Source organism: Mustelus asterias, unplaced genomic scaffold, assembly GCF_964213995.1.
Source record: "Mustelus asterias unplaced genomic scaffold, sMusAst1.hap1.1 HAP1_SCAFFOLD_481, whole genome shotgun sequence".
Taxonomy (NCBI): Eukaryota; Metazoa; Chordata; class Chondrichthyes; order Carcharhiniformes; family Triakidae; genus Mustelus; species Mustelus asterias.
The window spans coordinates 133524-160838 of NW_027590433.1; the positions used below are offsets into that span (position 1 = coordinate 133524).

General features: G+C 45.5%; 2 protein-coding genes across 3 annotated transcripts in view; both read right to left on the reverse strand.

The window, feature by feature from the left end:
• The window catches only part of LOC144486828 (uncharacterized), a 66010-nt gene extending 40293 nt beyond the window's left edge, over nt 1-25717 (reverse strand). The window contains exon 1 of one of the 2 annotated variants that reach the window (XM_078204852.1): nt 25626-25717. The gene's annotated coding sequence lies outside the window, so the exon portion shown is untranslated. Of the gene's footprint in view, nt 1-22887; nt 22960-25625 lie in introns of those variants that run through there. The other variant, XM_078204851.1, reaches the window with a different exon arrangement.
• Nucleotides 1-27315, reverse strand: part of LOC144486836 (uncharacterized) — an 80942-nt gene that overhangs the window by 21832 nt on the left and 31795 nt on the right. Inside the window, exons 6-9 of the mRNA XM_078204858.1 lie at nt 16938-17544; nt 5582-6093; nt 2600-2608; nt 1245-2067 (exon numbers count right to left, since the gene is read on the reverse strand). Of these exons, the coding sequence (XP_078060984.1) occupies nt 1245-2067; nt 2600-2608; nt 5582-6093; nt 16938-17544 (1951 nt within the window). The remainder of the gene's footprint in view (nt 1-1244; nt 2068-2599; nt 2609-5581; nt 6094-16937; nt 17545-27315) is intronic.

Here is a 27315-nt window from a genome sequence, read left to right on the forward strand (position 1 = left end):
CCTCATAATCAACACCCCTCATCTCTGGTATCAACCTGGTGAACCTTCTCTGCACTCCCTCCAAGGCCAATATATCCTTGCGCAAATAAGGGGACCAATACTGCACACAGTATTCCAGCTGCGGCCTCACCAATGCCCTGTACAGATGCAGCAAGTCATCTCTGCTTTTATATTCTATCCCCCTTGCGATATAGGCCAACATCCCATTTGCCTTCTTGATCACCTGTTGCACCTGCAGACTGGGTTTTTGCGTCTCATGCACAAGGACCCCCAGGTCCCTTTGCACAGTAGCATGTTGTAATTTCTTTCCATTTAGATAATAATCCAATTTGCTATTATTTCTTCCAAAGTGAATAACTTCGCATTTGTTAACATTATACTCCATCTGCCAGATCCTCGCCCACTCACTCAGCCTGTCCAAATCTCTCTGCAGACCTTCTACGCCCTCCACACGATTCACTTTTCCACTTATCTTTGTGTCGTCTGCAAACTTTGTTACCCTACACTCAGTCCCCTCCTCCAGATCGTCTATATAAATGGTAAATAGTTGAGGCCCCAGTACCGATCCCTGCGGCACGCCACTAGTTACCATCTGCCAACCAGAAAAGCACCCATTTATTCTGACTCTCTGCTTCCTGTCGGAAAGCCAATCCTCAATCCACGCTAACACTCTACCCCCAACTCCGTGTGACCCAACCTTCTTCAGCAACCTTTTGTGAGGCACCTTATCAAATGCCTTTTGGAAATCCAAAAACACCACATCCACTGGTTCCCCTCCGTCAACCGCACTAGTCACATCTTCATAAAAATCCAACAAGTTCGTCAAGCACGACTTTCCCCTCATGAATCCATGCTGCGTCTGCTTAATCGAACCATTCTTATCCAGATGGCCTGATATTTCTTCTTTAATGATGGATTCCAGCATTTTCCCAACTACAGACGTTAAGCTAACCGGCCTGTAGTTACCCGCCTTTTGTCTATTTCCTTTTTTAAACAGCGGCGTAACATTAGCCGTTTTCCAATCCTTCATCAGCTTTTGTGGATAATTTCAGTGGAAATGTGCTCTCCCAGGCTCAAAGAGCATCAGCCCACTGGAGGTAAAGTCATGAGAGCGGCCAGTCCAGCAGAAAGAAACCCTCCGACCCTCCCACTTCACCAACTGTCAGAATGAACATGGTTCAGTCCTGGGTGTGATTAACAGCAGCAATAACAGCAGAATCCAACACTTGTCATCACTTGTGAGCTCGCTGGTGTCTCAGCAGCTTTGATGACTTAGTGAATCCTTTCCCACAGTCAGAGCAGGTAAACAGTCTCTCCCCAGTATGAACTCGCTGGTGTGTCCTCAGGTTGGATGAATTACTGAATCCTTTCTCACACTGAGAGCAGGTGAATGGTCTCTCTCCGGTGTGAACCCGCTGATGTGTCTGCAGGTGGGATGACTGAGTGAATGTTTTCCCACAATAGGAGCAGGTGAATGGTCTCTCCCCAGTGTGCAATCGTCGATGTTTCTGCAGATTTGATGCATAAGGGAAACGCTTCCCACACTCAGGGCAGATGAACGGCCTCTCCCCAGTGTGAACTCGCTGATGTATCAGCAGATAGGATGAATCAGTGAATCCCTTCCCACACTCGGAGCAGCTGAACGGTCTCTCCCTGGTGTGAATTCGCTGGTGCCTCTGCAGGTTGGATGAATTACTGAATCCTTTCCCACACTCAGGGCAGATGAATGGCCTCTCCCCGGTGTGAACTCGCTCGTGTGTCTGCAGGTGGGATAACTGAGTGAATCCCTTCCCACACTCTGAACACGTGAACCATTTCTCCCCGGTGTGACCTCGCTGGTGCATCAGCAAGTTGGAGGATTCACTGAATCTCTTCCCACAATCGGAGCAAGTGAATGGCTTCTCCCCGCTGTGAACTCGCTTGTGTGTCTGCAGGTGGGATGAACTTGTGAATCCTTTCCCACACTCGGGGCAGGTGAATGGCCACTCCCCTGTGTGAACTCGTTTGTGTGTCTGCAGGGAGGATGAATGAGCAAATCCCTTCCCACACTCCAAGCAAATGAACGGCCTCTCCCCAGTGTGATTACATCGATGAGTTTCCAGTTGGTGTGAGAAATTGAATCCTTTACCACAGTCTCCACATTTCCACGGCTTCTCTATGGTGCTGGTGTCCATGTGTCTCTCCCAGTTTTACAGTCAGCTGAAGCCTCATCCACAACAAAACACCCGAAAGGTCTCACCCCAATGTGACTGGTGCTGTCTTTTCAAGCTGTGTTGGAGTTTTTTTCCACAGTCAGTTCACTGGAACGCTCTCACTCCGATCTATGTGCGTCCACGCTTTTCCAATCACATTTATGGTTGAAATCTCTTGAAGCAGAAGAACAGACAAATATTTCTCTTTGTAGATTCCAAAGGCTGATGTTGTCCAGGTCCCGATGAATGGAGTTAATCTGTCAGATCACCATGAGTGTTTGTTTTGAGATTTCTGTCTGGAAATCCTCTTCTGATATCCTGTAACACGAATTTCCAAAATTCATCACTGTCAGTGCAACTTAGAAATTCAGAAAAGACAATTCCAGTTTTTACAGAAAATTCTTTACTTATCCCCACTATTCTTACCCTGCTGTATCCCACTATACACCCTCCCAATTCTCCTAAAGGTGCCAATTCATGTTGGTTAATGAATCCATGCTCATCACTTCCTGTTCAAATGTGTGTAATATGCAGCACTCATTACTTGGTTGGAGATATAGTGGGTGCAGCGAGTGATCATGATCTGGAACTGGGTGCCCACGGATCTGGTGGCATTGAAAGCAATTAAAGATTTCAAAATGAAATTGGATGCGCACTTGAAGAAAATAATCTTGCAGGAGAATGAGTAGATGGAGGGGCAATGGGTCTGACTGGATTGCTCTATAAGGAGTTGACATGGACTCCTTCTCTATCGGAATAACGATGCCTGGAAATATATTAACATCGTTACAATATTCTATTACAAGACTAGAATCATAGAATCCCTACAGTGCAGAAGGAGGCCATTCAGCCCATCCAGTCTGCACCAACCACTATCCCACCCAGGCCCTATTCCCGTAACCCCATTTAATGACCCTGCTATTACCACTGACACTAAGGTCAATTTTACCACGGCCAATCATTGGACGAACCTGTGTTACAGATATTAAAAAGGCCGTGTGTTTAACACAAAGTCAATTTATTTGACTATTATCCACAATATTAACATCTATAAATGGACTGTTGTTTATTAACAGCAATGGAAACAGACTCATTCGAACTTAATAATTAGGAACAGAAGGAGGCCACTCGGCCCCTCGAGCCTGTTCCGCCATTCAATAGGATCGTGGCTGATCTGATTGTAACCTCAACCCCACATTCCTGCCCACTACCCTCACCAATAATCTTCCATCTCCTTGTTAATCAGGAGACCATCTTGCTCTTCTTCAAAATATTCCAAGATTCTGCTTCCTCTGCCTTTTGAGGAAGAGAGTTCCAAAGATCCATGATCCTCTGAGAGAAAACACTTCTCCCCACCTCTGTCTGAAACACATTTTTAAACAGTGTCTCCTTGTTCAAAATTCTCCTGCAAGAAAAAAAAAACATCCTTTCCACATCAACCCAGTCAATAGCCCTCAGAAACTTAAAAGGTTTCAATCAAGGCCCCTCTTACTCTTCTAAACTCCAGTGGATACAAGCCCAGATTCTCAATCTTTCCTCATAAGACAACCTGCCAATTTCTGGTATTAGTCTGGTAGACATTCTCTGAACTGCTTCCAATACATTTACATCTTTCCTTAAATAAGGAGTTCAATACTTTAACAACACTCCAGATGTGGTCTCACCAGTGTCCTGTATGACTGAAACATAAACTCACTCCTTTTGTAACCAATTTCCTCACAATAAACAATGACATTCTATTAACTTTCCTGATTACTTGCTGTACCTGCATTCCAGCCTTTTGTGATTCATGTATTTGGACACCTCTGAATCTCAGAGCTCTGCAATCTCTCACGATTTAATGCTTTTTTAAAAATTTGGCAGGAATTCCAGCCAAAATTGATAATTCCACATTTGCCCACGTTATACTCCATTTGTCAAATCTTTGCCCACGAGCTGAACTTATCTACATTCCTTTGTAGCCGCCTCACATCCTCTTCACACTTACTTTTCTACCTTTGTGTCCTCAGCAAATTTAGCGACCATGCTTGCATCCAAGTCATTTATATAAGTTGTTAAAAGTAGAGGTCCCAGTTCTGATCGCTTTGGCACACCACTCGTCACATCCTGCCAACCAGATAAAGATCCATGTGTGCCAACTCTGTTTCCCGTTAGCTCGCCAATCTTCTTTCCATGCCATATTACCCCCACACTGTGAGATTCTATTTTCCACATTAAGCTTTGATGTGGCAGCTTATCAAATGCATTTTGGAAATCTAAGTACAGTACATTCACCTTTGCTGCCCCATTATCCAATATATAAAGTCACCATCTCCCAGATGTCCCCTTGAGAGGGAGAGCTGACTGGTGGTCACTTAACCTCAGGATCATAAATTCATAAGATATAGGAGCAGAATTAGACCATTCGGCCAATCGAGTCTGTTCCACCATTCGATCATGGCTGATAACCTCCTCATCCCCATTTTCCTGCCTTCTCCCCATAACCCTTCAACCCATTACCAATTAAAAATCTGTCTAACTCCTCCTTAAATTTACTCACTGTCCCTTTGGGACAGCGAATTCCACAGATTCACAACTCTTTGGGAGAAGCAGTTTCTCCTCAACTCTGTTTTAACTTTGCTGCCCCTTATCCTAAGGCTATGACCTCTCATCCTAGAATGCCCCAGAAGAGGAAGCATCCGTTCCACGTCTGCTTTATCCATACCTTTCATCATCTTGGATCACCACACCTCAGGTGAGGGGCAAGATTGAGGAGACGGCACCTTCATGAATAACCTTGGTTGGCACGAGAATTGAAACTGTGCTGTTGGTGTCGCTGTGCATCACAAACCAGCCACCCGGCCAACTGAGCGAACCGACCCCCTTTATCCAAAGCATATGTGACTCCTTCAAAGAACTTCAATAAATAGGTTGAATATGATTTCCCTTTCTCAAACCGTGCTGACTCTCTCTGGTTGTCTGAATTTTTCTCATTCTCATGATATCTTTAATAAAGCTTTAATATTTTCCCTCCATCAGATTTTAGATTAAGTGGCCTTTAGTTTCCTTTTTGCTTCCCTCCTTTTTTGAATAAAGGAGTTACATTTGCTACTTTGCAATCTACTGGAATTTTCCTCAAATCTCGCGACTGTTAGATAATTAAAACGGTGCTATTTCCTTCCATGTTCAAAATTCTCTGCTGTTCAGGTTACAATACATTGTGCGATTCCATCCAATCCTGATCTGATGTTTTGTGCAAGTTTCCTGACCCCAAATCCTCCCCTTCTAAGACCAATTATCTTAACACCTATAACAGAGCTGGAGTCACTTTTCAATTCAGCAGAAACAGACCCAAAGGTACATGATTCAGTCTGAACATGAAAACAACAAAATCCAAAGACAACAGTTACTTGTGAACTCGCTGGTGTCTCAGTAGATTGGATGACTGACTGAATCCCTTTCCACACTTGGAACAAGCGAACGGCTTCTCCCCGGTGTGAATTCGCTGGTGTGTCAGCAGAGTGGATGAGTGAGCAAATCCATTCCCACACTGGGAGCAGGTGAACGGTCTCTCCCCAGTGTGAGTGCGCTGGTGTACAGTGAGTTGAGATGATTGCTTGAACCCAGTCCCACAGTGAGAGCACCTGAATGGTTTCTCATCAGTGTGAACACGTTGATGGTAATGCAGATTTACAGAATTTTTAAAGCATTTCCCACAGTCTGGACATTTAAAAGGTCTCTCATCAGTGTGAATCCGCTGGTGTGTGAAGGGGGTGGCTGACTGAGCAAATCTCTTCCCACACTGGGAGCAAGTGAATGGCCTCTCCCCAGTGTGAATTCGCTGGTGTAATGCGAGGTTGGAAGACTGAGTGAATCCCTTCCCACAAACAGAACAGGTGAACGGCCTTTCCCCAGTGTGGATTCGCCGACATTTCAGCAGATGGGATGAGGCAGTGAATCCTTTCCCACACTGGGAGCAGTTGAATGGTCTCTCCTCAGTGTGAGTTCTCTGGTGTATATGTAAGCTGTTTGACTGAGTGAATCCCCTCCCACACTGGGAGCAGGTGAATGGTCTCTCCCCACTGTAACTGCACCGATGAATCTCCAGCTGGGAAGGGTAATCGAATCCCTTCCCACAGTCCCCACATTTCCACAGCTTCTCCCTGTTGCGACTGCAATTATGTTCCGAAAGGCTGGATGATTGGTTGAAGTCTTGTCCACACACAGACCACGTGTACAGTTTCTCTTCACTGTGAACGGTGCTATTTCCTTCCATCTTCAAAACACAATGATATTCAGGTTACAATAAATTGGCTAACTCCATCAGGTTTTGATATAATATTTGGTTTCAGTTTCCCAACTGCAAATCCTCCTCTTCTAAAACCCTGTGAAATTGATTTAAAACAGAAAAAAGGAAGTGAGAGAGAACCCATAAAAACACAAAGGCAGTTTGTGAAATTGAGCTGAATGAATCTGGTCATTTGTGGGGCTGGCACTCGGAAAAAGTAATCATGAAAACTGCTGGATTGTCATAAAAACCCAGCGGGTTCACTGATATCCTTCAGGGCAGGAAATCTGCCACACGGTCTGGACACAAGACGCTGGACACTGTGAGAGAAGATAGAGAGAAGTAGGAGAGGTCAGGGTGAAGGAGAGGGATTTTGTACATTGACAACTCAATTAGAACTTTGACAGAAAGTTTTCCAAACCCTCAACCTCCACCCACCTAGAAGGACCAGGGTAGCAAATAGATGGGAACACCATCACCTTCAAGTTCCCCTCCAACTCACACACCATCCTGACTTGTCTGACATCCAGTACTAAAAGAACAGAAATTTCTTTCATATAAACACTGGGAAGACTGAACCCATTGTCTTCAGTCCCCACTACAAACTCCACTCCCTCGCCAGCAACTCTCTCCTTCTTCCTGGCAACTGTCTGAGGCTGAAGCAAACTGTTTACAACCATGGTAAAATATTTCACCCCAAGTTGAGCTTCCAGCCACATTGCCACATCATCATCAAGACCGCCTATCCACCTCAGTGCCATTGATCAACTCTACTCCAGTCTCAGCTCCTTTGGAACTCTCATCCATTTCATTCTGATGTGAAACTCAGGGGAATGGGAATATAGAGAGGGAATGGGACTGACTGAATTGCTCCAAAGAGAGTTGGCATGGATCTGAGTTGCCTATTCCTTGTATGTTGTAATGTCTCCATCACTGGAAATAGATAATGTTGATATACTGCTATATATTTAAGACAAGAAATAGGGAATCGTAAATAACACAGTATATACCATGTAACTACATTAAACATATCTTTCTCCCATACAAATTTACTGTTCATTAAAATGTTAGCCCTCTCCTGAGAAAACTCCCCCTTGAATTATGAACATTGGGTAAGAGGCCATCCTATTAGCCAGCTATATAAACGTGTCAAAGTGAGGGAGCGAAAGGATGTCAATGTCTTTGAGAGAAAGAAAAAGATACCTGGGCCTAGTCCTGCTCCTAATTCCGATGTTCGTCTGTAATGTTTTCAGAGTCTGCAGCCTCCCTGGATTCACTTCCTTTCCCATCAGTTGCTGCAAGTCCCCAATTTCCCCCAGAATGAAAAGAAATGGAAAGGATTTTGATTTCCTCCCAGATGTTACACTGAGGGGGAAGTTTCACTCTGAAGCTTATTGGACAACTTCCGCATTGTGACATCACAATGGAAACTAGCCTGAATTAGCCAATAAGAATCAGTGTGCTCCGAAGTGACGTCCTGGAGTTCCAGTGCGCAGGCCCGGGCGCGCATCCACCCATTGTTCCCCTCCCCCTGCACCTCCTCCAGCCAAGGTTTCCAGGCAACCGGCTGGTGGCTCCGGCCAGAGCGAGAAGCCGCTCGGTGATCTCCCCCTCCCCCCTCTCTCTCCGGCGGCTGCTGCTCCAAAAAGAGAGCGAGAGCGACTGTGCGCCTGCTCCGGACAGCTCGTCTCAGCAGCGCTCTCTGCGCCTGCTCCGGACAGCTGGGCTCAGCAGCGCTCTCTGCGCCTGCTCCGGACAGCTCGGCTCAGCAGCGCTCTCTGCGCCTGCTCCGGACAGCTCGGCTCAGCAGCGCTCTCTGCGCCTGCTCCGGACAGTTCGGCTCAGCAGCGCTCTCTGCGCCTGCTCCGGACAGCTCGGCTCAGCAGCGCTCTCTGCGCCTGCTCCGGACAGCTCGGCTCAGCAGCGCTCTCTGCGCCTGCGTGCTGGGCTGCCAGCTGAGGGAGTGGGGGAGGGGACTTTGCAAAATCTCTTCCCATCATTTTCTTCCCAGTCCCGCAGTTTGATTTGAAACAGAACAGCTTCTGTTTGTAGCTTCACCACAGACTCAAACTTCACACACAGACTCAAACTTCACACACAGACTCCAACTTCACACACAGACTCAAACTTCACCACAGACTCAAACTTCACACACAGACTCAAACTTCACCACAGACTCAAACTTCACCACAGACTCAAACTTCACACACAGACTCAAACTTCACACACAGACTCAAACTTCACACACAGACTCAAACTTCACCACAGACTCAAACTTCACACACAGACTCAAACTTCACCACGGACTCAAACTTCATCCTCTGGACAACATCTGTGAGGAAAACACTTTCTTTCTCCCCCTGGGAAATACAGAGAGTTGTGGGACTCTGGAACTGGAATTAGAGCCAAATATACTGAGGGGGAAATGTTTGTGATTTTGTGAAACCTGTTTTTATTGTCTGAGCTTTTTAAAGTGAAATTTATCTTGTGCATTCAAATACTGTTTCTCTCTTTGCATGATTTAGTGATGCTGGTTTTAGATTGATTTGTAAAGTATTTTTTAAAATGTGAAAGAACAAAGAACAAAGAACAGTACAGCACAGGAGACAGGCCCTTCGGCCCTCCAAGCCTGTGCCGCTCCTTGGTCCAACTAGACCAATCGTTTGTATCCCTCCATTCCCAGGCTGCTCCTTCAGTACCTTGTCCTTCAGTATTCCATTGGAACTTTCTGGAAATTTGTTTACTTTTTAGATTAGCAACAACAGAGATATATCTTGTGTTCATATATTTGATATATTTATGTTTCGGTAATAAGATTCATTGTTTTATTCTTGTAATATAGCATGTCGTTACGTTATATACTTCCAGTCAAAGAGACATTACAATTCAGAAAGATTGCTTTTAAAATCTGGAGTAAATATAGTTTTCTCAAATCTGCTTCTCATCATCTCTCCAATTAAGAAATGCGGCACTTGTATACCACATGTTTTTAGTCCAATTATATTCAGAATTATCTGTTCAGAATTTCTATCCAGTACTGACGGTGATGACTTTTGTCAACTCCTTTTACAGGATAATGGAGGGAAGGATTTACAGATTGAAATCTCAAAGGAAACATCAAGTGAAGAATTAACAGAATTGTTCGATTATTGGGACCAGAATATCTTCGGCATTTGAGTCCAGGAGAAATGTTTCTCTCTTCTATCTGCTTCAAAAGATTTTAAACATTGGTGTAACACATACACACACACCAACCGCAACTGATCAGCAAACCTGGAGAGATACAAGGACACTGGCACCATGGAGAAACTGTGGAAATGTGGACATTGTGGGAAGGGATTCAGATTCCCCTCGGATCTGGAAGTTCATCGGCGCAGTCACACTGGGGAGAGACCATTCACCTGCACTAAATGTGCAAAGGGATTTACTAATTCATCCGACTTAATGACACACCAGCGAGTTCACACAGGGGAGAGGCCGTTCATCTGTTTGCAGTGTGGAAAGGGATTCTCTCGCTCCTCCAACCTCCGGATACACCAGTGAATTCACAGTGGGGAGAGGCCATTTACCTGCTCCAAGTGTGTGATGAGTTTCAGTCGGTTATCTCAGTTGCAGACACATCAGCGAGTTCACACTGGGGAGAGGCCATTCACCTGCTCTGAATGTGGAAAGGGATTCTCTCTCTCCTACAACCTACAGATACACCAGCGAGTTCACACTAGGGAGAGACCATTCACCTGCTCTGAGTGTGGGAAAGCTTTCGCTACTTCATCCGACCTGCTGAGACATGAGCGAGTTCACACAGGGGAGAGGCCATTCAGCTGTCTAGAGTGTGAGATGAGATTTAATCGATTATCTCACTTGCAGACACACCAGCGAGTTCACAATAGGGAGAGGCTGTTCAACTGAATGAGAAAGCAATCATTGATTCATCCAACCTTCTGACACACCAGTGTCTTCATGCTGGGGAGAGGCCATTCACTGGGTCTGTGCAGGATGGCATTCACTCGGTTATCCAATCTGTTCAGATACCAGCGAGTTCACAAGTGATTACAGGGACTAGATTCTGCTGTTATTGCTGCTGTTATTCACATCCAGAACTGAACCATGTTCACTCTGACAGTTTTATTATTCATTCGTGGGACATGAGAATCTGATAGAAACACCCTAAGGGAATTCGCAATCACAAGGTTTGGCCCATGTTGGTTTAAGTCAAAGCTGGAAGGATAAGAACTGTGAAAGGGCAACTGGACTCTTCCTCTTTTCGAGTCACAGTGAGACATTTCTCATCAAATACACAGAAAGAATTCTTTCAGTTTTGACATGTTCATTCAAGAAGATTGCAAGTAATTTGATTTAGAAAAAACAACCACGGGGTATTTGATTATTGTAGATACTGAAAATCACATTTTCTACTGTGAAAATCAGCTGGAAATAGCACAATTAACGCAAGATTTGGGACATTTAAACTCTTATTGAGCAGAGTACAGCAGCTAATGCTGTAAAAAGGGGGCTGGGGGAGACCTGGAGACATTGCCAGAATTTTACCGGCCCGCCCGAGGCTCGTAAGATGGTGCCCGAGGGCAATGGCAAATGCCGTTCTGTGAGCCTCACCCGCCCAAATTTGGGGCGGGCGTGCCGGTAAAATCAGGGCAACTGGGTCTGACACTTATAGTCCAGCCTTTGTTACAGAGGTGAACTCATCAGGCAGACTTCAGGGTTACATGTTTGGTTTTGAAATTACAAGTCAATTAATTTAAACATCTATTGGACATCCCAATTGGTCTCTGTTACCATGGGGATAAGTGATTCAGGGTCGAACCTTGGTTGGAATTCTGGGTGTTTCTCACAAAAAGCAGGCAGTCTGCAGTTAGCTTGGAAACCATCAGTTGTGGGACCAGAAGCTGTGAACCAGCTGTGGGAGCAGGAGTCGAGAGGGTCATTAGGAATCAGGGGTGTTCCCAATGTTTAAATCCCTCAGGAAGGCGGCAGTGAAGCCCATGCTTGAACTGAGGAGGCCACAGTTTTGAGGTCTTAAAGGAAAGTTGTTTAGTCGAAAGCTAATGGAAGGACCCCCATAAAATCTTGGAGCTTGGAGAATAGCTGGAAAAGTGAGGAGAATTGAAGTGAATCTTGGAGAGCTTTGACATTCCTTTGGGATGGTTCCAGGAACAGAAGTGAATGAACCTTCAAGAAGAAATTAGATCTCGCTCTTGGGGCTAAAAGGGCCAAGGGATATGGGAGGCAGGGGGGGATCAGGATATTGAATTCGATGATCAGCCATGGTCACGATAAATGGTGGAGCAGGTTCAAAGGGCCAAATGACCTATTCCTGCCTCTAGTTTCTATGTTTCTATATTGTTAAATATAAGGGAACTCTTTTGTGTGTGTGTGAGCGTGTGCGTGCGTGCGGGGCGGGAGGAGGGGGGGATAAAAAGTCCAAACAAAAGCTGAAAAATACTGCAAAAACTCAGTCGGTCTGACAGCATCTGTGGTGAGTGAAAATAGAGTTCATGTTTTGAGTCCAGGTGACTCTTCAGAGCTAAAGAGGGGTCGAAAAGTAGAACTGAGTTTACAGCATAAATCTTCACAAAATATAATTGATCATGCTGGTTTTTAATATTTATTTTGTTTTATATGAAGTAAAGTTTGTTTTTGTTTAAAAACCTGGAATCTTCTGATGTAATTTTTCCAGTTAATCGCTGGGTGTTTAAATTTCTCTTGAAACGATAATGTTTCCAACCCGAATTGTAACAACTCACACAACAATATTTCAAAAGAAATCATAGAAGAAAAGTATGATGGTCTTTATTTTGTACAAAGTATTACATTATAAGACACCGCTCTTCTAGGATCCACAATTTCTTAGCTCGAACAATTATTTTAATGAATTTGATAATAAATGAATAAAAATTGTGCTAAATGTCATCCCTTCTAAAGCAGGAGGGCGATCGCCCGGCACAGAGGGTAATTAGGGATTTCTCCCAAACCAATTGACAGGGATTATACCCTCCAACCATCTGAAGTGAATTCTTTCCCTGAATCATCCAGGCCAGTGCAGTTATCAACTTGCAGTTTGGCTGATCAGCTGAGATTTTCTGCAGCGTTTCATCGATCACCGAGTGATTCCATTCACAGAGTCCATCACTGAAAGGACTTTCAGCTGCCGTGTTCCTGACCAGAATGTTGATGTTTTTACACACGTCTCCAAACTCATCATTAATAAATTCCCCTCCATTATCAGTCAGAACCTTAGCTGGTGCCCCAGGTCCAGTCCCTGTCCACTTCTCAATGACTTGTTCTAGAATCATCCTTTTGTCCTTACCATGTATTATTGGAGAAAGACTAAGTTGGGTTACCATATCGATAAAGTGTAGAATGAAAATATTTCTGTCTTTGTCTCATACCTTTAGATGCACAGCAACTTCTTCATGAGCCAAGGGAAGGATGTAATGGCATTGTCCGATACTTTGTACTAATCTGTTCTGAGTCTCGTATACTCTTCACCAACCAGCCCTGCATCTTGTAGCAGGATTTTTAATCTTTGTTCGATAGGACGAGCAAATTGTTTGTGCAGCTTTAAGACAATTTGTAATTTTTTTCTGATTCTCTTCGCCTGATGTCACGAATCCTTCTCAAACCCTATGATTAGAAACATCAGGTTTTGTGAAGAGGATACGATAATGTCCTGATTGAGTAAATTGCAGATCACTGACTTTCCAAATAAAACAATCATTCCTTGTTCCATGTCCAGTTGCATTTGTGCCTTTTTCGTGGAATGTTCACTCAACATTAAACTGAGCAGGTTCACTGTCAGACACACCAGACTACACCAGTCCTGGAGTGCTGACTCCAGCTACTTTACATGGAATCAACACTCTCTTTAGTGACTTCAATCTATTGATATCACCAACTGGAAACCTTTCATACTCCTTAACCTTGTGTCACTCTTCACCATGAGGTGAATCTTGGTAACATCTTCAATCTGATCCACACACTGTCGAGGTGCAGTCACTGTGGAATGGGATGATGAGGCAAGGTTAGACAGGTGAGGGTTTTGTCCCCTGGAGTTTAGATGAGTAAGAGGCAACTTGACTGAAACATATAAGATCCTGAGGCATTTTGACAGGGTGGATGTGGAGGGCATGTTTCCTGTAGTGGGAGATTCTAGAATGAGGGCTTACTGTTTAAAATAAGTTCATTTAAAGCAGAGATGAGGAAAGTTTATTTTCACAGGGTTGAGAGTTCCTGGAACTCTTCCTCAAAAGTTGCTGTCAGAATCCTTTTGAATATTTTGAAGGCAGAGCGAGATAAATTCTTGATTATCAAGGGGGTGAAAGATTAACGGGGTAAGTGGGAATTTGGGGTTGAGGTTACAATCAGATCAGCCATTATCTTACTGAACGACAGAGCAGACTCGAGGGGCTGAGTGGCCAGTGCTTGCTCCTAACTCATATGCTTGCACGATGATGTTTTCATTCAGACCTGAAACACCTGTTAATAGTTCCCCAGTCATTGCTGGGGTTCAATCACCTATTAGTGCTGTTCCAATCCTGTCTTTTGTTGCGATATCCAGACACACTAAAGATGCTTTCACCCTCACACAAAACCTGTCAAAGTCCAATCATGCTTCATAGGCAACCAATACATCATCTATCTTGTAAATCTCAATGAATCTTTATAAAAGATTCAAACCTTCATCAGTATCCAACTGATGGACATCCAGCTCACAAAATACTTTGCTTCTGATCTTTTTGTCAAGAAGTGACAGTGCCAAGGCCAGACCTTGTTTTCTCCTCAGTAGGGATGTAACCCGTGTCCACATCTCCACTTCATTCTTACATTGATCGTGTGGTTCAGACTTCAAGAACATCAGCGGGTAATCAGACCCTGACAATTCCCACTGGCTTTCAACCATTTCTCACAAAAGCTACTGGGATTGTAAGCTCCTGCCTGAAATATATTTTCCTTTAGTTTTTAAAATTCACCATGAGACAAACATTCCCTGTTACCATGTTATAATCCTGACAGCGTTATGGTGAAGGAAGAAACTGAAGCTAAACTTTATTTGGAATAGATTTATTTGCAGAGTAAAACATTACAAGTACATACCTCCCAAATCCACTCTGTGACAGTGTCTCTTTATTTGCACTCATCTAATCAATGCCCTCCATTTGTATATATTTAATCTCAAATAATTTAGTTAACACCCAGAGTTGGAGCAGATAATGGGTCTAATCTGAGTGATTGCCATAATGTCTCAACAGGGGTTGAATCATTCTTTTGCTCCCTCACTTAGTGCAAGTAAATGGCCTCCCACCAAGATGAACTCTCTGGTTTCTCCACAGATGATGCCTCAGTGAATCCTTTCCCAAACTCAGAGCAGGTGAATGGTCTCTCTCCAGTGTGAACTTGCTGTTTCTGCAGAGCAGATGACTGAGTGAATCCCTTCCCACAGTCAGCACAACTGAACAGCCTCTACCCCAGTGTGACTGCATTGATGAGTTTTCAGTGCAGATGGGTAATTGATTCCCTTCCCACAATCCTCCCATTTCCACAGTTTCTCTATGGTGCCAGGAGTCCTTGTGTCTCTCCAGGTTGAAGCTTCGTCCACATACAGAACATGTCTACAGTTTCTCCCCACTCTGCATGTTGTGATGTTTTTTTCAGGCCGTGTAACTCGTCTACAGAGAGTCAAATAGGTTTGAGAAACCCAATGCATTCCTTCTGAGCTGTAATGACTCTGACTGGAAAGATACAGCGGAGCTACATGTAAAATAGTTTAAGTTTATTGATTAGTGTCACAAGTAGGCTTACATTAACGCAGCAATGAAGTTACTGAAAATCCCCAAGTTGCCACACTCCGGCTCCTATTCGGATACACAGGAGGGAGAATTTAGCATAGCTGATGCACCGAACCAGCATGTCTTTCCGACTGGGAGGAAACTGGAGCACCGGAGGAAACCCATGCAGACACGGGGAGAACGTGCAAACTCCACACAGACAGTGACCCAAGCCAGGAATCAAACCCGAGTCCCTGGCGCTGTGAGGCAGCAGTGCTCACCATAATATGATAGTAAACTAATAAAAATAGAAATGTGCTGAATTAGAAAACCATTAAAAATGGTCCGCCAATCACTTCAGTCTCCATATTTTCATGGTTTCTCCCTAATGTGATTGAGAACAGAGTTGTTTCCTCCCATGTACAAAATTCTCTGCTGTTCAGATAATCTGATGCTTTGTACAAGTTTCCTGACCCCAAATCCTCCTCTTCTCAGACCAACTATATTAACACTGAAACAGAGCTGAAGTTATTTTTCAATTCAGCAGAAACAGACCCAAAGGAACATGGTTTAGTTTGAATATGCTCAACAGGAAAATACAATCACAATAGTTCCTTGTGAATTCACTGGTGTCTCAGAAGAGTGGATGAGGTAACATATCCCTTCCCACACCGGGAGCAAGTGAATGGCCTCTCCCCTTTGTGAATTCGCTGGTATATTGCTAGGCTGGATGAGTCAATGAATCTCTTGCCACACACACAGTAGGTAAAAGGCCTCTCTCCAGTGTGAACTCGCTGGTGTACTGCTAGTTTGGATGACGATTAAATCCCTTTCCACACTGGGAGCAGGTGAATGGCCTCCTCTTTGTGAGTTCGCTAGTGTACAGCTAGGTTGGATGAGTCAGCGAATCTCTTCTCACACCGGGAGCAGGTGAATGGCTTCTCCACGGTGTGAACTCGCTGGTGTGTCAGGAGACTGGATGACCAACTGAATCCCTTCCTACACAAGAGCAGTTGAATGGCCTCGTCCCAGTGTGAATTTGCTGGTGTCTCAGCAGAGTGGATGGGTGAGCAAATCCCTTCCCACACTGGGAACAGATGAATGGCCTCTCCCCAGTGTGACTGCGTCGATGAGTTTCCAGCAGGGATGGGTAATTGAATTCCTTCCTTGGTTGAATTTAAAATACAGATGGAGCGTGAGAAGGTAAAATCCAATACCAGTGTCTTGTACTTAAACTAAGGAGACTATAAAGGGATGAAGGAGGAGTTGGCTAAGGTAGACTGGGACAAAAACTTTCTGGTGGGACAATTGACGAATAGTGGAGGATTTTCAAAGCAATCTTTCACGCTGAATCCCTTCCCACAGTGAGAGCAGGTGAACGGTCTCTCCCCAGTGTGAACTCGCTGGTGTGTGCACAAGTTCGAGAGGTCAGTGAATCTCTTCCCAAACAGAGCACATAAATGGTTTCTCCCCAGTGTGAACTCGCTCATGTGTCTGCAGACTGGATAACTGAGTGAATCCCTTCCACACTGAGAGCAAGTGAATGGTCTCTCCCCGGTGAACTCACTGGTGCCTTTGCAGATGGGATGAACAAGTGAATCCCTTCCCACACTGAGATCAGGTGAATGGTCTCTCCCCAGTGTGAACTCGCTGGTGTGCCCGCAGGTTGGATACCCAAGTGAATCCCTTCCCACACTGAGAGCAGGTGAATGGTCTCTCCCCAGTGTGAACTCGCTGGTGTACCCGCAGGTTGGATACCCGAGTGAATCCCTTCCCACACTGAGAGCAGCTGAATGGCCTCTCCCCCGTGTGAACGCGCTGGTGCCTCCGCAGGTGGGATGAACAAGTGAATCCCTTCCCACACGGAGAACAGGTGAATGGCCTCTCCCCAGTGTGAATTCGCTGGTGTGTCTGCAGGCTGGATGACTGAATGAATCCCTCCCCACACTGAGAGCAGGTGAACGGCCTCTCCCCAGTGTGAACTCGCTGATGCATCCGCAGGCTGGATGAACAAGTGAATCCCTTCCCACACTGAGAGCAGGTGAATGGCCTCTCCCCAGTGTGAACTCGCTGGTGTGACTGCAGGTAGGATGATCGAGTGAATCCCTTCCCACACTGAGAGCAGGTGAATGGTCTCTCCCCAGTGTGAACTCGCTGATGTCTCTGCAGGCTGGATGACAGAGTGAATCCCTCCCCGCACTGAGAGCAGGTGAACGGTCTCTCCCCAGTGTGAACTCGCTGGTGTCTCTGCAGGTCGGATGACTGAGTGAATCCCTCCCCACACTGAGAGCAGGTGAACGGCCTCTCCCCAGTGTGGCTGCGCCGATGAGCTTCCAGCTGAGATGGGGCTCTGTATCTCTTCCCACAATCCGCACATTTCCATGGTTTCTCCATGGTGCAGGTGTCCTTGCCGTTCTCTTGGGTGGACAATCAGTTGAAGCCTCGTCCACACACAGAACACGGGTACAGTCTCTCCCCACTGTGAATGGTGTGATATTTATTCAGGCTGTGTAACTGGTTAAAGCTCTTTAGTCCGTGCACTGGAAGACTCTCACTTGAGTGTGGCAGTGTGTTGGTGCTTTTCCAGTCACACTGATGTTTGAAATCTTTTCAAATCAACAGACTGGACAACCATTTCTCCTTCTAGATTCAAAGGCCGATGATATTCAGCTCCCAAGGAATATGACTCTGTCAGATCTAGATGTGACGTTTGAGATTTCGGTCTGTGATTCCTCTTTCAATATCCTGTAAAATGAGTTTACAAAAGTCATCAGTGTCAGTACAGGATAGAAATTCAGAACAGACAATTTCTATGGAACATTCTTTCCTATTTCAGTCCCAAAAAGCTGTAAATCTCCATCCCACACACTCTCCCTCCATTCTCACTCTGCTGTATCTAATATTCACCCTCCCAATTCTCCTGAAGGTGCTGATTGAGGCTGATTGACAGATCCATGCTCACTGCTTCCTGTCCTGGACACACAGACCATAACAAATAGGAGCTGCAGTCGGCCATTTGGTCCATCGAGCCTTTTAAACTATTCAATGAGATAATTCGTTCATCTACCTCAGCATCATTCTCCCCACACTAAACCCATATCCCTTGATATCTGCAATATCTAGAAACCAATCAATATCTCTCTTGAAAATAGTTGATGACCGAGGCTTCACTGTCCTCAGGGGTTGAGAATTCCAAATCTTTTCCACATCCTTGAGTGAAGAAATCCCCTCACATCTTAGCTTTTGCTCCATCTTCTTGTCTGTTCCCCATAACTCTTGACACCATTGTCAGTCAAAGATCTGTCTAACTGGAATATATTCAATGATCCTCAGCCTCCACTGGTCCCTGTGGAAGAGAAATCCAAAAGACTAACAACCCTCTGAGGGAAGAGTTGTCTGGAAATATATAACGTAGCTACAGTTCCATATTACAAGATATTCAGATCCCAAGGAATATGACTCTGTCTAGATGTGACGGTTGAGATTTTTGCCTGTGATTCCTTGTTCAATATCCTGCGAAATGAGTTTGCAAAAGTCATCACAGTCAGAATAGGATAGAAATTCAGAACAGACAATTCTAGTTTCTATGGAACATTCGTTCCTATTTCATTCCCAAAAAGTTGTAAATCTCCATCCATATCTATGGATTCTATTTAAAAATGAAAGTGGATGGGCACTTGAAGGAAATAAACTTTCAGGAGAATGGGGATATAGAGGGGGAATGGGACTGGAATGTTATACAGAGAGTCAGCATGGACTCGAGTTACCAAATGGATTCCTTCTGTGCTGTAATGACTTTATGACTGGAAATGTATAACATCGCTGCAGCATTATATTACAATGCAAGAAATAATAATAAATATATTTTATTACAGAAACATAAATAATATATCTAATCTGGGTACCTTATAACAACACTAGACATATCTCTGTCCTATATTAATGTACTGTCCCCTTAAATGTCAGCCATCTCCTGGGGAAAGCTGCCCTTTAATGTGAACATGAGGAAAAAGACCATCCTTTTAGACAGACAAATAAATGTGTCAAGCTGAGGGAGCAAAGGATGTTCACCAGGCTGATTCAGGGAATCACGGGACTGATGTATGAGGAGAGATTGACGAGGTTAGGATGGTTTTCGTTGGAGTTCAGATGAATGAGGGGGGAATCTCATAGAGACTTATAAAATTCTAACAGGTCGAGACAGGATAGATGCAGGGAGGATGTTCCTGATGGAGTCCAGAACCGGGGGTCACAGTCTGAGGATTCAGGGTAGACCATTTAGGACGGAGGTGAGGAGACATTTCTTCACCCAAAGAGTGGTGAGTCTGTGGAATTTATTACCGCAGGAAGTAGTTGGTGCCAAAACATTGAATGTATTCAAGAGGCGGCTGGATAAAGCACTTGGAGCGAATGGGATCACAGGTTATGGGGAAAAAGCAGGATGAGACTACTGAGTTGGATGATCAGCCATGATTGTAAAGAATGGCGGAGCAGGCTCGAAGGGCCAAATGGCCTCCTCCTGCTCCTATCTTCTATGTTTCTATATCAATGTCTTTAAGAGAGAGAGAGAGACCTGGGCCAATCTTCACAGAGTCTGCAGCTTCCCTGGATTCACTTCTTTTCCCTTCAGTTGCTGCAAGTCCCCAATTTCCCCCAGAATGAGAAAAGAAAGTGTTTTACTCACAGATGTTGGCCTCTTTTAGGTCAAAACAAATAAACAAACTCAAGTTAAATCAGGACAAAGTAAAAGGGGCAGCCCCCCAAAAGGAGGGGGAACAGCCCGAACAAAATCAAAGTACAAAGGAAACTTAAAAACATCAAATTAAAATGTGATTATTAGGGTCAATAACGCACCCCAACCCCTGCGGTGCCCAACGGGCACGGAAGGCGTCAACCGCGCCCGTGGACACCGCATGCTCCCTCTCCAGGGACACATGGCCGCGAACGTAGCTGCGGTAGAGGGGAAGACAGTCAGGATGGACGGCCCCCTCGATCGCCCGCTGCCTGGACCGGTAAATGGCGCGTTTCGCCAGGCCCAGGAGCAGGTTCACGAGGAGGTCGCCATCCCGACCCCAACAAAAAGAGAGTGCAACCTAAGACACCAAACATAGACATGGTCCACGGACTTCACAAGGCCACAGAAGGGGCAAGCTTCATAGCCCGTGAACCAGTGAATCCTACGGTTGTGCGGAACTGCTGCATGCATCACCCTCCACCCCAGGTCCCCGATGTAATTGGGGCAATCTCTCCATAGAGGGACCTCTACGGAAACAAGGCCCGCCAAGGTGTATCCGGGCGACAGGCGATAGTGGACGGTGTGCAGCAGCAGCCCGCACAGGAAACGCCTCCGCGCGGTAGAAAAAGGCACGGAGGACATTTCCGCGAGGCGGCTCAGGCTGTGGGGCACCTGACCCGAGGAGGAGGGTTGAAGTTTTGGGCCAATGTGGAATTCCGTCCGAACAGGGGAACGCTCGGGCGGGATCCCACCGCACGCCTGCGCCGCCTCAAGTTTGCGTGCACTTTTGGGGCCGAGCACGACCGTCCTAAGGTCTAGGATGGCTTTGGCCGCGTGCCGGACGGACGTCCCCGCGTGCTCAGCCAGCACGTGGGGGCTCATCCAGCCCGCCCCTCCGCCATCGAGCACGTCCCCGATTCTGGTCACCCCGGCGTCCACAGCCCCCTCTCCGCCAGCCACCTGAAGTTATACGGCTGGAGGAGCGGATTCCTGAGCAGCGGCTCTCGCACGAGAGCCGCTACTCCTGACGGGGGAGAGCTGCGTCGCGAGGCGACCTTGTTCCAGACAGTGAGGAGGTCCTGGTAAAAGACGGGCAACTCCTGCAGGGCGGTCGAAGCACGCCCCAGTTCGATATGCAGGAGCTGCACGTCATAATTGAGGCCGTGCCACTGGCGGAAGAAATACGTCGCCATGGCACACCATTGTGGAGGGGGCTCAACGTAAAGGTACCTCTGCAGGGCCTGGAGGCGGAAGGTCGCTATCTGAGTGCGGAGGCACACCAGACCTTGTCCGCCCTCCTCAAGGGGGAGATACAGGACCGCAGCAGGGACCCAGTGCAGTCGATTGTCCCAGAAGAACCGCAGGAGGGTTTTCTGGATATCGGTGACAAAGCCAGGGGGAGGGGGTCAAAGGGACCAGCCGGTACCACAGCATGGAGGCGACCAGCTGGTTTATGACGAGAACCCGTGCCTGTGAATGGTCACAAACACTCACCTCTGAAAGAATTTAACTGATTTTAATCTTAAAATCTCCTGCTGGAGCCTGCAGCTGGAAAGATATCAGAAGCATTGGCATCAGAGAAAAATCTCCCAGTTGGGGAAATCCCCAGGGAGTGGGGGTGGTGTCACTGTGCAATTGTAAGTATGTGATGAGATCACAGACAGGAACACAGAATACCTGGGTCTGTGCAAACCAGTGAACACCACACATTATGGAGGATGCGAGGCTCCTTGACAGGGTGCAGAGGAGATTTATCAAAATGGTTCCAGGGATGAGGAATTATAGTTACAATGTTAGGCTGGATAACTTGGGGTTGTTCTCCTTGGAGCAAAGTAGATTGATAGAGGTGTACAAGGGTACGTGGAGGGTGTTGAGGTTTACATGCTCTGTTTATGCGTGTACAAGCTCTGACTATGGGTCGTCCAGTCTCGAAACGTTGGTTCTATTCTCACTCCCCAGTGAGTGCAGACCTTTGGGGGCGTGCGGGGACGGGAGGAGGGGGGGCGCGGGGGTGGTGCCGGAGGTGGAGAGAATGTTTATCCTCCGACCCTGACCTTGACTCGGGAGCCGTAAAGGTTGGTGAGAGTCGTAGCGGACATGCCGAATTTCCTTAGTCTTCTGAGAAAGTAGAGGCGTTGGTGGGGCTTACTTATCTATGGTGTAATTTTTCATTCGAGAGATGGAGGTTAAGAGGTGACTTAATAGAGGCGTACAAGATGATCAGAGGATTAGATAGGGTGGACAGTGAGAGCCTTTTTCCTCAGATGGTGATAGCTAGCACGAGGGGACATAGCTTTAAATTGAGGGGTGATAGATATAGGACAGATGTCAGAGGTAGGTTCTTTACTCAGAGAGTAGTAAGGGTGTGGAATTCCCTGCCTGCAGCAGTAGTGGACTCGCCAACATTAAGGGCATTTAAATGGTCATTGGATAAACATATGGATGGTATTGGAATAGTGCAGATTAGAGGGGCTTTAGATTGGTTTCACAGGTCGGCGCAACATCGAGGGCTGAAGGGCCTGTACTGCGCTGTAACATTCTATGTTCTATGCTATCAAATCTGCTGAGATTTTCCAGCATTTTCTGTTTTACTTTCCCTTTCTTTTTCCTTCTCTGCCACCGCTCTGCCTCATCAATAAGACATTGGGACTCAGAGGGTTGATGCAGTTTGATGGACAAGTTGTCTCCATTCTGAACACTGGGGAACAAACGCCTCCCACTGATTGACAACATTGCCCTTTACAAACATGGCGGCCGCACGTGCGCACTGCTGCATATTGCCCCCAATAAAGATGGCGAACGTTAACGAACATGAGGAGCTGCAGTCCTGCTCGGTACAAACTGGGTCCGGGAAGCTCTCTTCCGCGGTTTGCGCCTTACACAACATGCTTACGCAGCGTTTCCACCCACCTGGGCGATCCATTGCTCTCTCCGTACCTCCAATCACCTCGAACAGATTTCCGAGCCCAAAACAAAAGCCGCCTCCATTGCCATTACTCACACTGCGCATGCTCAAGTCAAAGCTGGCCCCGCCCCTCATTCACTTCTATTGGTTGGAGGACCGACCACACCTGATCGGGCCTCCAGTACTGCCCCCTCTTCCCATTGGTCCGCGCTGCCGTCAATCAGCTGGGCATTGTGACGGTAACTTGCTGTTTGTCCAATAATCACAGCGACAGAGTCTCAGTGTAACAATGACACACACAGACTCCAATACAATCAGAGTGGGGATGGAGCACAGAGACAACACAGCAAAGCACTGACTTACTCTGAGTGTAACAATGACACACACAGGCTCCAATACAATCAGAGTGGGGATGGAGCACAGAGACAACACAGCAAAGCACTGACTTACTCTGAGTGTAACAATGACACACACAGGCTCCAATACAATCAGAGTGGGGATGGAGCACAGAGACAACACAGCAAAGCACTGACTTACTCTGAGTGTAACAGTGGCACACACAGGCTCCAATACAATCAGAGTGGGGATGGAGCACAGAGACAACACAGCAAAGCACTGACTTACTCTGAGTGTAACAGTGGCACACACAGGCTCCAATACAATCAGAGTGGGGATGGAGCACAGAGACAACACAGCAAACACTGATTTACTCTGAGTGTAACAGTGGCACACACAGGCTCCAATACAATCAGAGTGGGGATGGAGCACAGAGACAACACAGCAAACACTGACTTACTCTGAGTGTAACAGTGACACACACAGGCTCCAATACAATCAGAGTGGGGATGGAACACAGAGACAACACAGCAAAGCACTGACTTACTCTGAGTGTAACAGTGGCACACACAGACTCCAATACAATCAGAGTGGGGATGGAGCACAGAGACAACACAGCAAAGCACTGACTTACTCTGAGTGTAACAGTGGCACACACAGACTCCAATACAATCAGAGTGGGGATGGAGCACAGAGACAACACAGCAAAGCACTGACTTACTCTGAGTGTAACAAATACAATGTTTGTTCAAATAATAAGAGTCACGTTGCAGTATGTTAGTGAACACAGCATTAGATCCAATGTAATGATAATACAGTCAGTATCTCGTGCACCATAACCAGAGTTTAGGTTTCATTTGATAGTGTGAGTGAGTCATGGTCCATTGATATAATGTATTTAGATTCCGGTGTGTGTTACTCTGCCACTGTCAGTATCAGACAATAACCTGTCTGTTATTCCAATTCTGCTGTATTTTACAACTGCAGCTCCTGGGGCTGATTGGAGTCTGGTATAATAATCACTGAGGTCGGTTTCAGTGTCTCTGAGGTCATTTTAACTGCAGATAATCTGACATTAAGGGAGACAAGAGGCCCAACAAACATTTGATTATAATAGGAGGACAAAGTGTAAGGGAACAATGATATTTTAAGGTGTCTGTGTTATGGTGAGTGTCACTGGGAGGTGAGTGATAAAATAGAAGTGGAAACATCATGACAGAGGCACATGCGACTGACTCAGCCGGACTGAGAGCTGTTATACTCAAGGGGAGAATAATGAGGACATGGGGAACTCCAGGGATTTCTGATATCTGAGGTGTATCTGTTCGAGGAACTGAAAATAATCAGTTCCTTCTCATGGTTATCTGCAGTTCTCAAGTTACACACAGGAAACAGATCTGAAGGCTCATCAAACCCAATGGTTTCATCTTCTGTTTGAGACACATTGTGACTGAAAAGATCAAACATTAAAACCTCAGGAGAGAAACATTCAGAATGTCACAAAGATGAGTGAACTGTCCAATTAATCCCATTCACCATAACTCTGCCAATTTACCTTCTGCAAGTATTTATCCAATTCCCTTTGAAAGTTGCTATTAAACCTGCTTCTAGCACCCCTGTCAGTTTGTGCATTCCAGATCATATCCAGTTGTTGTGTAAAAAATTTTCCTTATCACCCCCTCCAGTTCTGTTGTCAATTATATTAAATCTCTGTATCCTCTGCTTACAGACCCTCCTGCACCTGGGAAATAGATTCTCACCATCGACAGACTTCCTGCTCCTGGGAGATAGTGTCAATGGAGAGAAACTATCATAAATCATTTGTCATTTGAAACATCTCTATTAAATCGCCCCATCACATTCCCTAATCTAAGATGGATAACCCATGTTTTTCCTGCCCTGAAGAATTATATGGACTCAAAATGTTAACTGTTTCTCTCTGAACAGATGCCGCCGGATCTGCTGGGTTTTTCTGCTTCTCTCCCTGTTTTTCCTTCTATAATCAATTAGAAACTCTTCATGATTTTGAACATGTGGATTAAATAGGAACACACAGAGCCTGAGAAAGTTACAGAGGAAGAGAGAGATGTAAAGACTGAGAGAAAAATTGAGGAAGATTTCAAAAAGCAGAAAGATGAGGAAGGTCAAAGATAAAAGCTGAGAAATAGAGGAAACAAGCAATACAGAGAGAATGATATAAAATATAAGAGAGCAGGCTATCAGTTCCCAGCTACAGGGAACAGAGGGAACTCAGTAACTGATCCACAGACACAGCTGGTTATATCTGCGAATGGAAACTCTGAACAGAAATAACACGGCTCATTTGTAAATGTCACCACAATGTGATCTGTGTGACTCTGCCCTGACTCTGTGGACAGATATAGGCCGCATTGACAGATGTTCTCACCAGATTGTGGTCCCTGGATTTATTTTCTGCTCAGAAGTGAGATGTGCGTTTTTGAACCGGCAGCAGAGAAACAGGAAGTTGTGTTACCTGAGAATGAAACAGCCGGTGTCAGTTTGATGTTATCACCGTGAACAGTCTTCCTTCCTGTGAGGCTGAACTCACTCTGACAGCATCAAGAACAACCACACAGATTGCTGCCAGTCTCAGCATTACATTCACCTCCATTCCCATTTTAAACAATAAAGAAAGGAGATTATTTGGACTTTTAACACATTCACTGAATTGGGAGATGGACTGAGGGTCATCACTGGGAGAAGTGAGGAGGAATTAGAGAACAAATGAGTTTTCCCAAAGAGGGTTATTAGAAAAGAGGAGATTTAAAGTGAGTCAGGGCCTGTCAGAGGAAGTGGGAGAGAGAAACAGAGAGGATTGAATCTCCATCAATTAAATGTTTTCTCAGACAGCGAAGAGAGATGAAGTTTGTTTGTGCTTTTTCAGAGAGAGGTAATGAGAGAGAGAAAAGAATGAATAAGTTTGAGCAGATCTGAAATAGGAAGGTTAAATGAGTGAGTGTTTGAAAGAAAGATAGAGAGACATTAAGTGATGAACACAGTATCTGAGAGGAGAGAGGTTAAGTAAATGTGAGAGAGGAACGAGGTTAGAATGTAAGAGAGATGGAAGGTGAGGTGTGAGTGAATGCCTGGAGAGAGAGAGAGAGAGAGACGTTCAGTGAGTGTGAGAGAGATGTTGAGCGATTGAGTTTCTGAGAGAGAGGAGATGTTAAGTGAATGATTGTCTAAAAGAGAGGAGAGGAGGTTCACACCCAGGGGTCACTGAGAATGATCAAAATAAGGAGATCACCCAGAAAACTACCAACAGGAAACTTCAGCTGAACACATCACTCATTCTTAAATGATCAGTCAGGGCTCTGATGCTGCTCAGCTTCTCTCTGTTCTGTTTATAATGGTTAAAGGCTGATAGGAGTGAGGTTTATTTAAAAGGATAGTGTATGGGAAGCACACATCAACAAAACTGAGAATTCTTGGACACACACTGCAGCTCCTTCTCTATCTGGGAATCAAATTGTTGTCTCATTGTCCCAGCAGTTAACAGGCTCCTTTGAACGTCTCCAGCTCCTCCTTTAATGCAGACTTCAACCAATTTATTTGAAGCCAGTTTCTGTTCAATAAACCAGGACTGACACACACACATTAACATGTTTTACACTTTTTTTCATTTTTAGTCTGGAAACCTAAACCTGCCGTTTCACTCTCAGTCAGGAATAGATCCCAGTTTTACACCAATCTTTGACAGCACGTTTCCAGCATTCACCGTTGTTCTTCCTGACTCTAAACACAGTTGTAAAGGAGCTTCTGTTCCGGGTCTAGGAGCTCTGAACCATGGAAAAGAACGACTGGGACACATTTCTTACACACCTCAGGATTCACCCACACGGGGACTTTGCTGTCAGTGAAAAGTGACGAAAAAGACCAAAGTGCTGTTTGTCCCTCTCAGCGAGACCCTGAAGGACTGTGTCAAGAATGAAGTTCTGTTCCTACTGTATGATCCTCCCTCAGATTGCCCTTTCTGAGCTCCAGCCTCGTGACGTTAAACACTCAAATGGAAAAGACAAAAATCTACAACAATGATTCAATCAAATGTCTATTTCACATTTATTCAGAATATCAAA